Genomic DNA, 14,478 nt, shown 5'->3' with positions numbered 1-14,478 from the left:
GCTTCTGATCCCACAGAATGGGTTATGGTCAATAAGAGCAGAAAAACACAGAAAACCTTTTTCACACAGACGTGGTTTTCATTTTATATTTTTCTAAAATCTCAAGGAAAATCCTCTATGTAAGTGCTGACATAAGAAATTTTCCATGGATTCAAAATAAGAAAATGGAATGGCAAACATATTGACAAAGAGTAATTTGAATTATAATGAGAATCTGTAGTAATTAATCCAGTTAGTAGATTTAACATTTAACTATATTGTTCCAGAAAACAAAGAGAAAATTACGATTATCATTTGTTTGTTCACCATTCAGATTTTCATCTCTGAGCCTGTGGAAAGACAGTGATACTTGGTGAGTTCACTTTGTTTCCTCTGATCAGTTTTCGGCACAGCTTCCATGGGTGGATGTCATGCAGCTGAAACATAAACACTGTAAAAATTAATCCCCCTAACACTACAGCTGCAGCGATGGCAACAAGTGTATGTCCTGGAAATGACATTGGTGCTTCATCAACATAAATCTGCAAAAGAGAAAGCAAGTCTTTAAGCTCTCTGCATCTAGTCATTTAAAATACTGAACTTTATATGATCCCATAATGGTGGAGACACTATTAGTCACTTAGCAAACTTCTTCCCAGACTCACACAGATATTCAGCATCCAGAAAAGTTTAGAAATAGTCTCTTGGCAAGCTGACAATTAAAAATGTACTTACAATAAATAGGGAATAAGAATTCCATTTATTATCCTATACCTTTATCTTGTGCCTTTAAGGGTAGAGGCTGGCAGACAGAAGGCTTACATGGTGGGAAAGCATTCTGTATTATATTCTGTAACACCACAAAGGAATGGGCAAAGTGCTGCAGGAACAACAGCAGGTGAGCAGGGAGAGAACTCCTAACCGCCCAGGCAGTCAGGGAATGTGCTTTCTGTTCAGGATCTTAAAGAATAATTGTATTCACAAGAGAGGAGGAGAAAAAGGGACATGCCAAATAGGGGGAAATAGGAGGGGCTCTTTCAAGCTATCATCTCTTTAGAAAATTTTCTCTAGAAAGTACTGACATAGGAAACTCTTGGTGTATTCAGTGTTTCCTCTGCCTAAATGGCTAATTAACTCAAACAAGTTCCTAGATGACAGATTGTTTGCCACAATTGGGGCTGCCCTTTGGGTAAAGAGGCAAGAAAAAAGTAAGAAAAAAAGTGAGGATTTCCCTCACAGGTACTTCATGGGACAGGTACGTCTCATCGAGTTCCTCTGTCTAGTGGGATGGATTTTCTCTCGGGGTCTTAGACGCTGCCCTGCTGCCATGGCGGCAACCCCGAGAATTGCAGATCCATGGGTGAGGCTGGCTTCTGGCGGGGCCAGGAGAGAAGAGAGACACCTCTCTGACTTACAAGGGCTTTTTTAATTCTACTGTCCTCTGGCTAGAAAGGGGTTCTTGAGGGGTTTTTGCTGACCTCAGCTCCTAATTTAGCCTGCCTTCAGGTCAAAGCCAAGAGATCAAGGAGAAGGCGGAGAAAAAAAAAACAACCCTGGAAACTTACCACTGCTCTACTGGTGCTTTTTTCAAATTTTGTCTTTGCTCTCCAATCTGCCTGCTAATTTTTTTACTTTTCAGAGTCCTCAGGTAGTTGTGTTGTGTTTGTGTGTGTTTTAACATTTCGTTTAGAATTTTTAGTTGTAATCAATGGGAAAGATAGGATGCAGAGGGCTTGCTCCATCTTGCCTGGAACTATAGGCCTCACAGAGGACTTTTATGTAAAGGAATGCTATGCAAATGCCATCCTGATTCTCAGAGGCTAGCTGCTGACAGACACTGTACTGGGTCCCATCTACTTCAGCACCAGGAAGGACCTCTTCCTATTCATCTCACTCCATCTCTAAAATCCTTGATTTCTGTCTTAGAACAATTTCCTTTTCAATTTTTAAACTAGTCAACTTTCCTTATCCTTAAAACAAAAGACAAAGATTTATAATAACTGTTTTCTTCTTTGCCATCTTTGTGAATAGATATTTGATACTTCATTTCCTTACTATGTCACCACTACCTCCAAGGGGTTCAAGCTTGAATTTTTATCCTTAGATCATACAAAATCAATCAAACCATAAATGGTTTTGTTCATAAAGTTTTAGTTACCAATAGGCTGACATATCTCAGTCCTACCCCATCAGTTCAGAATTACCATTCTTCTACTCCTAGTTTGATATTTTGGCTTTTTTTCCCCCAATGCATTCTGTTTTTGGTAATGTGCCATCAGTATTTGACACTGCATGAGTCATTAACCAATTTAATAAAATCCTCATTCCTTCCCACCCTCTACAGGCAGCAGATGTCATTTTGGTTCCCAATTCTTTAGGATCTTGAAAGCTTTTAGAGTAAAACATGTCTCTGCAGGGAGGCAGGGTGAGAAGAGCATTAAAAGTCAGAAAACTGAGCTAAATATGGAAGATGGAGAAGGAACAAAAACAAAAACAGCCACTTATTGTAATTTTCCCCAGCATTGATTGGACCTACCACCTGTCATGTACCCTAGCTTCACCATTACTGATGATGCCATCACCACTCTCCAGGATCCTTTGTCTCCAAGTCATGTCCATCACACAAATTCTGTCATTTTTTTCTCTTCAGTGTCTCTTGGATTGACACTTGTCATAAAATTAGATAATCCCAGGCATCACCCCATTTGATACCTTGTACATTCAGTATACCTGGAATTCTTCAACTAAGTCACAAAAGGTGACCCCTGGAACAACAGACACTCTAAAGTGAAATAGCTCAGAGCCCTGTGGAGAAAACACACCAGTCATTAGTGGCATCATTGTGCATGTTTCTTTAAGCAAAAATATATACTGGTGCTACTTTTCCCATTGATGTTGCATAGAAAGATTCCCATCCCCTTTCTAAGCCTCTTGGGCATACACTTCAGGCATCAAAATAAAAATGGAGAAAGAAGGAGAAGAGTTTAAAACAGGGGAATTCAGTAGCTGATAACTTTTTTAGAATGAAGAAATAGAAATAGAAAATCTGACTGGGCCTCGAGGAGTACTTTAGGCTGATGCCTCATATTCTTTGCTTGGATATGTCCCTTAATTTTTGTTGGCTTTTAGAGAAATTACCTGGATTATATCAATTTAATGTGTTCTTAGAGGCAGCTGGAGCCAGAAGACAAGTTAGCTCATTTCCCCCACCACTAACTTTCAGAAATACTCTTTCTGTTCCACCTTGCTAGATGGTCTATTAGTCTTACCTACTGGCTCAAAAAATAGTAAGTTAATGTGAAATTCAGCTTTCAGTTATCCTTAGAAATAATAACATCAAGGCAGATGGAGGAAAAATAAACACTCTCCATGCACCTTAAAAATGCTATTTCCATCATTCATTGATCCTTACACTTTAAAACAAAAATCCATCTTAGTTTTGAAATAACTTTTATCTAAATTAAAACAGTAAAAACAAAATCCTGTCAACTTACCATTATGCTTAAGTTGAGACCTACAGGATTATACACTGGAGCACGAAGAATCGGTTCTAAGTAAGCTTTCAATTTTTTTACATTTCCTGGTGTACTGTGTTCTAAAAATATATGAAATATATTTTAAGCATACTTAAGGTTTTTCTAATTTTGCATAAGATTTCTGCTACATACATAAGGTGCAGTGAAAGATTCCACACAGTAACATAACTAAGTTATCCCACACTTTTAGTTGTGCTTGACTTTGTGGAAGATATCGTTAGAGAAAATTAGGGACAGTATCTCACAGTGCTCTCAGGGCATGCTCAAGATGGGCAAGACTACTGACCCACTTAATTCAGGCTGACATTTTTCTTCTAACCCCAAGCTTATGCCCAGTCCTGACTCACATATACTTTGCGTCTTTGGCAGTGAGATTATCTCAGGACCTCCATGGTGCTTAGTAAATGATTTTCAATAAAATGGCAGAAAAGTTTCACAATACAATCACTTAAATATTTTCCAAAAGAAGTGGTCAGTTACTCTTGCCTTTCTTGTCATTCTTTCTAAAACCAGATATGTACTGTGGGGATTAGAAACTGTAGTGGTGTACTGGTACACAGGGACTAAAGGGAAAAAAAGCTCTGGTTGTAGTATATGCCCATTTGCCTGATATAAAATTTCTCACCCTGGCTGATTTCAAGCTACCTATGTTTTAACAAAGTACCTGAATATTTAACAATCAGTAGTCACAAGCTGTTAAGAGACAAAGTATAGGAAATGGGGTGTTAGTTAAAGCAAAATATTCAGTAGTTTTACTTTGCTGGATTTTCTCATCAAAAATGCATGTATGTTGGACACACTAAATACCAAATGTGTAGATATTTGGTAACAAGAATAACTGATTGTAAGAAAGGAATAAGTTTCGTTTTCACATAGAGACAGCATGGAATAAGGGAAATGGAGGCAAAACCAGTTTAAACAAGCCCCAGACAAAGAGAAGAGAGAATCTGCCTGATGTAAAGAGACATGAGGTAGTATCAGAGGCGGGAACTCACAGCAAAAAAATAAAAATTTGGGGGGGGGGCATTGGCTAATCAGTTCAAAATCTCAATAATAAGCTAGTTGGCTCTCTGAGATTGGCTGTACAAATTAAAATCTCAAAAGATGAATTAGTTAGTGTTCTCGGATAGGCTGTAACCTCTGTAGTACCCAGTCAATGGGGAAACAGGGGAGGGACTTGCGAATTAGGAGTAGGAGATTTAAACATCGCCATTCTCTTCCTCTGGCGCGCCAGCCTTCCGCGTGTTTGGCTGGACGCCCCATCTTGCAAGATCGTAAATAAATTCTTTTCTCCTCCAGAACCGAGAGAGCGTTTATTCCCTTACAGGTACCACTTTATATCCGACACTGATTATAATTTTTATTTAGTTATTTCTATCTATGTTATCTATTATTATCTCCTCAAAGTATTCATACATAAACAAACAGAAAATGTGCAAGAAAAAGTTGCATATATGGGGTGATGTCATCAACATGGCAACATAAGACATGCCCTGGAAAAGTCTCCCCTCAGAATCAGCTAATAAAAGGACAAATACCACTTGCTTAGAACTCTGGAGGACTTCATAAATGCTGAATCGAAGAAAAAGAAAAATAATCTCCAAGATCAAGTAGGAGATTTCTGTCCCCAACCCTCCAGTCCAGAACTTGGTCCTGCACAGCTTGGGAGTCACACAGAAGCAGCACAGCCTGGGTCTCTCCTGCCACAGATGCAGACCTACAGCCACTCACAGCATCAAGTTAGAACCTCATGTATATCCAGGCACAGGCACCCAAGTCCACAAAGACCCAGGGCAGAACACAAGCTGCTCAGAAGTGCCACATACAGAAGGGTCCTTGGGGGTGGGGTGGGGGGGAGACACTGCAGCAGAAACGTTAGCAAGAGATGCACACCCTCAATCCAGTCTCTGTTGCTGGACCACCTAAAGGCAAAATGGACTTTCTGGATTGACCCATCTACCTTGGTTGACCCCATCTCAGTCCCCAGGGCAGGATACCCTAACAGGGAAGAAACTGGAGGTGGAAAGTCTCACAGAAAAAAAGGGGGTGGGGGTGGGACACTGAACTATACTGTAAGACAAGACATGTCTCAGAACTGAAAATGTAAGGGAAAGGGGGAATTCAGTGAGGGAGAGAATTTAAATCATAGGAGCTGGGGAGAAAATTCTGCACAAAAACAAAAAGTACAGATCAAGATTCCTGGAGAAGGAACAGAGGAAAGGAAGCTTTCCCCTGGAAGTGAAACAATTGCACAAAAAGTGAAATCTTAAAAATTGTACCACATATCCAGAGCAAGAAGCAGATGCAGAAGAGATGAGAAATTTTGGATAGTTAAGCTACTCTAAATATCCAGATTAAGTTGGACCAAGAGTCAAAGAAGAACCTTACACAAAGACAATCAACAATAAAACCCTAGACAAGAGGGAGAAACTGATCTTCACAGTTAGCATATCAAAATAATCAGATGCCCAGACATCAGCAAAAAATTACAAGGCATAATAAGAAACAGGAAGATATGGCTGAACCAAGGGACCAAATTAAAACTTCAGAATTTGGAACAACTAAACAAAGAAAAGTTCGAACAAATTTCCTAAATTGATTCAAGGAGAGAAGGAAAATATGGAAATAGAGCTAAAGGATATGAAGAAAAAAAAATGTGTGAACATAAAGAATTTGAAAGTTTTAAAAGAAACATAACAGAAATTATGTGGATAAAGGGCACAATAATTGCCAAAAGACAGAAATAACCCAAGTGTCTATCAAGTGATTAATGGATAAATAAAACATGGTATACACACACAATGGAATATTATTCTGCCATAAAAATCAACGAAGTCCTGATACATGTGCTAACATGGATGGACCTTGAAGCATCATGCTGAATGAAATAAGCCAGACACAAAAGGACAAATATTATATTATCTCACTTACTTGAAACAATTGGAAACAGTTAGAATAAGCAAACCCACCAGGCGATGGACTGGGATAGGGAATGGGAAGTTAAAGCTTCTGATATACAGGGTTCCTATTTGGAATGATGGAAAAGTTTTAGTAATGGATGGTGGTGATGGTAGCACAGCATTGTGAATGCAATCGACAGCTTAAAATACATATCTGAACATGATTAAAAGGGAAAATGTTAGATTGTATATATGGTAACAGAATAAAAAGTTTTAAAAAGTCCATGGAACCACTCTACACCAACAGTGAGCCCTAAGTTAAACCAGGACTTAAATTAATAGTACAATTATAAAAAAGTGGTATCATCAATTGTAACAAATGTTCCACACCAATGCAAGGTGTTGATGGTGGGGCGGTATACGGGAATTCTGTATTTTATGCATATTGTTCTGTAAACCACAACTTCTCAAATAAAGGAAAGAAATACACTATTTATTCTGCCTGTTCAAATCTTTTGTTGTATACTTGTAGTGTATTTTATGTACAACAGAAAATTTGAACAGGCAGAAGAAAGGATCTGTGAACTGGAAGATAGGATCACTGAAATGATAGAAGAACAGATAGAGAAAAGAATACAAAAAATGAGCAGGGTCTCAGGGACTTAAGTGACAGCATGATGCTTACAAACATACACATCATGGGGCAGAAGATAAGGGGGCAGAAATGATATTTTAGGAAATAAGGGCCCCAAATTTTCCAAATCTTATGAAAGACATAAATATACAAGGCCAAGAAATTCAAAGTACTCCAAACAGAATATACCCTAATAAGTCCAATTCGGGACACATACTAATCATAATGTCAAATCCCAAAGATAAAGAGAAAATTCTGAAAGATGCAAGAGAAAAGTGATTTGTCACATCCGCAATAAACTAAAGGTCCAATTTCTCATCAGAATCTTGAAGGCAAGAAGGCATTGGTATGATATATTTAAGGCACAGAAACAGAAAAACCTGCCAGCAAAATTCTTTATCCAGCAAAGCTGTCCTTCAAAAATGAGACAGTGTTTAAAACATTCACAGATAAATAGAAACTGAGAAAGTTAATCAACAAAAGACCTGCACAAGAATTAATAAAGGGAGTTCTGCATGTTGAAAGGAAAAAACAGAAGAGAATGGCTTGGAGTAGTTTGAAGACATGAAGATTTTCAGTAAAGGTAACTGAAAGGGTAAATGCAAAACCCAATTGTACTGTATCCTCAATATGCAGTTCTACTCTTTAATTCTCATAAGAGCCAGCACACAATTGAACAAGAAAAAGGCATATTTCCTGACAATGGTCACACAAAATATAAAGAGGTGATATGAGACAAAAACAACTTAAAGTGGGTAATTAGAGGGATTTGGGAGCAGAAAACATGTATGCTATTGAAACTAAGTTGGTATCTTTTTCAATTAGATGGTTATAGCAGTAGGTTGTGTAATACAAACCCAAACCAGAAAAGAACAGCAAACTAAACTCAAAGCAAACAGAAGCAAAGAAATAAGAAGGATTAGAGCACAAATAAACAAAATAAAAAACAATAGAGAGCATTAACAAAACCAAAAGTTGGTTCTTTAAAAGATCAATAAAATTGACAAATCCTTAGCTAGACTGATAAAGAAAAAAAGAGAGAAGACACAAATAAAACAGAAATGTGAGGGAGGACATTAATACTGACTCCCACAGAAATAAAAAGGATCATAAAAGGATATTATGAAAAACTGTATGCCAACAAATTAGACAACCTGGATGAAATGAACAAGTTCCTAGAAACACACAAACAACCTACACTCACTCTAGAATAAGAGAAGAACTCAATAGACCGATTATATGTAAAGAGATTGAACCAGTCATCAAAAACCTCCCAAGAAAGAAAAGCCCAGGATTTGATGGCTTCACAGGTGAATTCTACCAAACATTCCAAGAAGTATTAACCAATCCTGCTCAAACTCTTCCAAGGAAATGAAGGGAATACTATCTAACTCATTCTAAAAGCCAAAGTTATCCCAGTACCAAAGCCAGAAAAAGACACTACAAGAAAAATGATCAAGTGGGTTTTATCCCGGGTAATCAAGGTTGGTTCAACACAAGAAAATCAATTAATGTAATATACCACATTAACAAAACGAAGGGAAAAAAACATGATCATCTCGACTGATGCAGAAAAGACATTTGACAAAATCCAGCATTGTTTCTTAATAAAAACACTTAGAAAAATAGGAATATAAGGAAACTTCCTCTACATGATAAAGAGCCTATATAAGAAACCCATAGCTAACATTATATGCAATGGTGAAAGACTGAAAGCTTTACCTCTAAGATATGGAAGACGACAAGGATGCCCACTGTCACCACTGTTTTTCAACATTGTACTGGAAGTTCTATCCAGAGCAGTTAAGTGAGAAAAAGAAATAAAAGGCATCCAAATTGGAAAGGAAGATGTAAAACCCTCACTATTTGCAGATTACATGACTCTATAGATAGCAATCCCGAAAAATCTACAATAAAGTTACTAGAGCTAATAAATGAATTCAGCAAGGTGGCAGGGTACAAGATCAATATACAAAAATCAATACTGTTTCTATATATCTATATACTGGTAGTGAGCAATTTGAGGAGGAAATCAAGAAAAAATATCATTTACAACAGCAACTAAAAGAATGAAATATCTAGGAATAAATTTAACCAAGGATGTAAAGGACTGACACACAGAAAAACTCCAAAACTTTGCAAAAAAAAAAAAAAAAAAAAATCAAAGAAGACCTAAATATATGGACATTCCATGTTCATGGATTTGAATTCTAAATACTATTAACACATCAAATCTATCCAAAGTGAGTTATACATTCAGTGTAATCTCAAGCAAAATTCCAACAACCTACTTTTCAGAAATGGAAAAGCCATTATTGAATTTATTTGGAAGTAAAAGGAGCCCCAGATAGCCAAAACCATCTTGAAAAAGAACAAAATTAGAGGACTACACTTCCTGACTTTAAAGCTTATTACAAAGCTAAAGTCAAAAGAGCATGGTACTGGCACAAGGATAGATATATAGACCAATAGAATCAAATTGAGATTTCAGAAATAGAAGCTCACATCTCTGGCCAATTGATTTTTTGCCAAGGCTGCCAAGTATACTCAATTGGGAAACAATAATCTTAACCAATGTTGCTTGGAGAACTGGATATTCATATGAAAAAGAATGTAGGAGGATCCTTATCTCACACCATATACAAAAATTAACTCAAAATGGATCAATATATAACCAGGAATGTAAAATGGAAAATGGAGGGAAGCATCTTCAGGATTGTGTGTTAGGTAATGGGTTGTTTTAACCTTACACACAATGCACAAGCAACAAAACAAAAAAATATATAAATGGGGCCTCATCAAAATTAAAAATGTTTTTGCCTCAACTGACATTATCATGAAAGTGAAAACACAACTTGCTCAATGGGAGAATCACATATCTGGTAAGGGTTTAATATTCAGTACATATAAAGAAATCCTACATTCAACAATAAAAAGACAAACAACCCAATTAAAAAATGGGCAAAATACTTGAATAGACATTTCTCCAAAGAGGATATACAAATGGTTAAAAAGAATGTGACAACATCCTCAACATCTTTAGCTATTAGGGAAACACAAATCACAACCACAATGAGATATCATTTCACATCCACTAGAATGGATGCTACTTAAAAAAACAAAATTACAAGTGTTAGAAAGAAATAGGAATATTCATTCATTGCTGATGAGAATGTAAAATGGTGCAGCCGCTATGGAAGACAGTTTGGCAGTCCCTCAGAAACCCAAGTATAGAACTACCATATGACTAAGCAATCCCTTTACTAAATATATACCCCAAAGAGATGAAAGTAGGGACTCAAAAAATATATTTGCACACTGATGTTCATAGCAGCATTATTCACAATTGCCAAAAGATGGAAGCAACCTGTGTCCATCAACCAAAGAATGGATAAACAAAATGAAGTATGTAGATACAATGGAATATTTATCATTCAGCCATAAAAAGAAATGAAGTCCTGATAAATGTGATGGCATGGCTAAACCCTGAAGACATCATATAGAGTGAAATAAGTGAGAGGAAAAAGGACAAATGTTATATGATCTCACTGATATGAACTAATTATATCAAGCAAGTTCATAGAGTTAGAATCTAGAATACAGATTACTAGGGGGTGGGTTGTGGGTAGGGAATGGGGAGTTAATGTTTAACTTGTACAGAATTTCTATTTGGGTTGACTGTAAAGTTTTGGAAATGGATGGTAGTGATGATAGCACAACATTATGAGTGTAATTAACAGACTGAATTATATATGTGAATGTTGTTAATGGGAAATTTTAGGTCGTATATATGTTACTAGAATAAAAATTAAAAGGTAAATCATAGGAGTGTACAACACAATGAACCCTATTGTAAATTATGGGCTATAGTTAATAGCAAAAATATAAATATGTTCTTACATGAATTATAACAAATGTACCACACTAATGCAAAGTGTTAATAAGAGGGTGATATGTGGAATTAAAATAAACCCAAAAGTAAACTATGGCCTATAGTTAATAGTACAGTTATAATATTCTCTCATCAATTGTGACAGCTAATACAAATAATATGGGGGAGTAATTGGGAATGCTGAATTTTTTACATGATTTTTCTGTAAACTTCTCTAATAAAAAATTAAAAAGTTTCATATGAGGTAAAATTGAACTTCAATAAATTTCCTTTTTCCTGTTTAAAATATTACTGCAAATTTTCAATTATTTTACCATAAAATCATTATGAAACTTTACTTGTATAATTAGAAGATTGATCCTATAGGTTATCTGGCAACATCTTCATATTATGTAACTTCTTCTGTAATAATGAGCAAGCAGTGGACCAAGAAAAGAAGTGAAAGCGCAAATACGATCACTAATCCCAAAAATGGTTTGAACGTTTTTGCAGTTCAAATACTTCAAAAATGGTTTCAAGCCATAGATAGAATCCAGGGCACTGGAAATGATGATGGACAAAAAGGGAAGCAATGGCAGTAGAGCGAGAAGAAATAATTCTTTTCCAAAGAACACCTGTTTACATCTCTTGTGTGAACAGGCTTTGTAAACCATTGATTTATGTAATACATTACTTATAAGGTAAAACATAATTATAGAAGAGAGAAAATCCTACTCAGTTTCCAGTTGCCCCTCATATTCACTTCAGTCACAGTAACCAGATACGGAGTTTCCACTGGGATATTCCCAGCCTTGTTGTAAATTTCCAAAGAAATTGGATATTGTGTAACTGGAAACTTAAAACGAGGAACCTGAAATACAAATTCCAACAATAAAATGCAATTTTGGAAAATTCAATACAAATAATTTGTATTTTATTTTATTTTTTATAAATAATTTTATTTCCTAGCAAAGAATGAATAGATATATTCCCAATAATTTGGCTATTCTAAATGAAGTGTACTTCCTTAGAATTTTTGCCTGCTAAAAGCATGAAAAAAAATCAATCTTACAGCAGAATCAATGTGAATTCCAAAGGTAATATACAACCATTGTAGTAAAAAGAAAACTCATAACTTTCTACTGGCCCTTTTCACAGGAATTCACTATGATGTTATCCAAACTTTTGTGGCTAAACTATATTCCATAAGGCTCTGCATGAACTGGACTTTGCCCATCTCCCTTTTACCCTTATCCCTGCCAGACATAATGTTTTGACCAGGCTGTTGAAATGCAGGCTCTGTATTCAGAGTTCAAATCAAGCTCTACTGCATATTAACAATGTGATCTTTGGAAAATTACCTGGGTTCTCTGTCCCTCGAATTAAATGAGACAAATAATGGAGAAGACTTAGAGAAGTACTTAGTAGAGAGCAAATGCTCAAGAAATATTGTAATTTAGCAAGGGAGGGGTTACAGAGAGAGATAACAACCCTCAAATTTATTGGCTGTTGACTATGCCAAGCATTGTATTAAGTGATATATATATATATATATATATATATATATATATATATATATATATATATAAATATTTACATACACACTCATTATATGTATAGATCTTGAAAGCTATGCCAGCACTTGACTCTGCTGATGTAAACACCAATATTAACTTGATACACCTTTGAAAATTTTGATACTAACAGAATGAAATATTATTTGACACAGAACCCATTCTCTTAACCAATATATTTTACTGTTTTTAATTTGTCACTACCACTAGACTAAGTTCCTGGATGACAAAGACTTTGACTTTTATATTCCCAGAACCTGATGTACATAATATAGTCAATAATTTTTTAATGAATCAATATTCGCTGAATACTATATAGTGATTTACAGGTTACAAATTGCTTTCACATGGATATATGTGTGTATGCATGTGTATGTATATAGTATGTGTACATGTATCATGTATGATGTATGTCTTTATAAGAATCCTGTGAAATGGACAGGGTTATGCAAGTATTACTTTATTTTACAGTTGAGGTTAATTGATTTGTCTAGGTACATTTAAATACAGATCTTTTTATCTTTGTGCCATAAAATTTAGTACTATGTTATAAGACATTATTTCTATGTCTTAGTTTTTCATGTTTAAACAAAAAGCAACTTTCAAAATCTTATTTACTTAATGTCTTCAGGTGATTGATGTTATCTTACCTTTTCTCTGCAATCTGAGAAAGCAACAGCATAGGAAAACTTCTGATCATTTGTGCAATTACATTTCTCCCGAGTAGACACATTAGCACACTGTTTGAATTTACCAGTTTTCTGTAAATAGAATTAATATAGGTTGACTTGATTTTTTTGTTGTAGGATTTCTGCAAACTGAGCAAGTTCCATAAATATTTGTCCCTTGAATGAATAAAATTCCTGAGAAGTTAAAAATATCAATTAACAGTAAAGTAAAAGTACATAATTTCTGAATTTTAACAGTCTCCTTGGGGTTTGGTAGTTTGAACCCAAGTACCACTCAGCCGCTTGCTAGTTTACCTCAGTACAGGTGAGGTACGCATGGTAGCTAGAAAACTAGTTTCATTCTGAATGCTACATGTCAGCACCGCCAACCTCCTATGGCCCTTCTCATTAGGGGAATCAAAAGAGAGACCAAAAAAATCAGGCTTGATATTATGGGGCTGCAGATACTATGGCACACACTCCAAAGCTACTTTATCATACTAGTCTTTCCTTATATCACTCATTAATAGTATTTTAAATCTCCACCATTTCTGTTCATTTGCTATTCTTTCTTTTATTTGAACACTCTTCCCAGAGATTTATTTTATTGATTGTTCTCAAAGAACTGGCTTTTGATTTTGATAATCAGCTCTATGTTTTAAGTGATCCTTCCTTCTTTCTTTTGGATTACCACTTCCCCCTTAAAATTTTTTTCTCTTTTTTCCCCTTAAAATTCATATAACACAAAAATCACCATTTTATCTATTTTAAAGTGTACACTTTAGTGGGTTTTTATATAGCAACAATATTGTGCAAACATCACCACTAATTCCAGAACATTTTCATCATCCCAAAAAGAAACCCTCATTAGCAGTCACTCCTCATTCTCTAGCCATTAACAAGTAATGTGGTTTTTTTGTTTCTATGGATTTCCTATTCTGAACACTTCAAATAAAGGGAATCATACAATTTATGGCCTTTGTGTCTGACTTCTTTCATTTAAGCATAATATTTTCAAGATTCATCCATGTTGCAGCATTTATCAGTACTTCATTCTTTTTTATGGATGAGTAATATTCCATTGTATGGATATAGCACATTTGTTACTCTATCATTTGATAGACATTTGGTTGTTTTTGCTTTGGGTTATTATGCATAGCATGCTATGAAGATGTTGTCTGAACGTATGTTTTCAATTCTCTTGGGTATATACCTAGTGGTGGAATTGCTGGCTCATAAAGCAATGCTATATTTAACTTTTTGAGGAGGTGCCAAACTTTTTCACAATGGCTGCACCATATTACATTCCCACCAAC

At 35.6% G+C, this 14,478-nt stretch overlaps 1 protein-coding gene across 1 annotated transcript in view; it reads right to left on the bottom strand.

The window, feature by feature from the left end:
- Window positions 1-290: 290 nt before the first annotated feature.
- The window catches only part of CATSPERB (cation channel sperm associated auxiliary subunit beta), a 188,590-nt gene continuing 174,402 nt past the window's right edge, over window positions 291-14,478 (bottom strand). Inside the window, exons 22-26 of the mRNA XM_037835252.1 lie at window positions 13,145-13,255; window positions 11,656-11,791; window positions 3,474-3,574; window positions 2,710-2,784; window positions 291-521 (exon numbers count right to left, since the gene is read on the bottom strand). Of these exons, the coding sequence (XP_037691180.1) occupies window positions 318-521; window positions 2,710-2,784; window positions 3,474-3,574; window positions 11,656-11,791; window positions 13,145-13,255 (627 nt within the window). The 3' untranslated portion in view covers window positions 291-317. The remainder of the gene's footprint in view (window positions 522-2,709; window positions 2,785-3,473; window positions 3,575-11,655; window positions 11,792-13,144; window positions 13,256-14,478) is intronic.

This window comes from Choloepus didactylus, chromosome 4 (assembly GCF_015220235.1).
Source record: "Choloepus didactylus isolate mChoDid1 chromosome 4, mChoDid1.pri, whole genome shotgun sequence".
In the NCBI taxonomy this organism is placed as follows: domain Eukaryota; kingdom Metazoa; phylum Chordata; class Mammalia; order Pilosa; family Megalonychidae; genus Choloepus; species Choloepus didactylus.
Note: the sequence above shows the minus strand (reverse complement) of the source record. Positions and strands in the feature narration are given on the sequence as shown.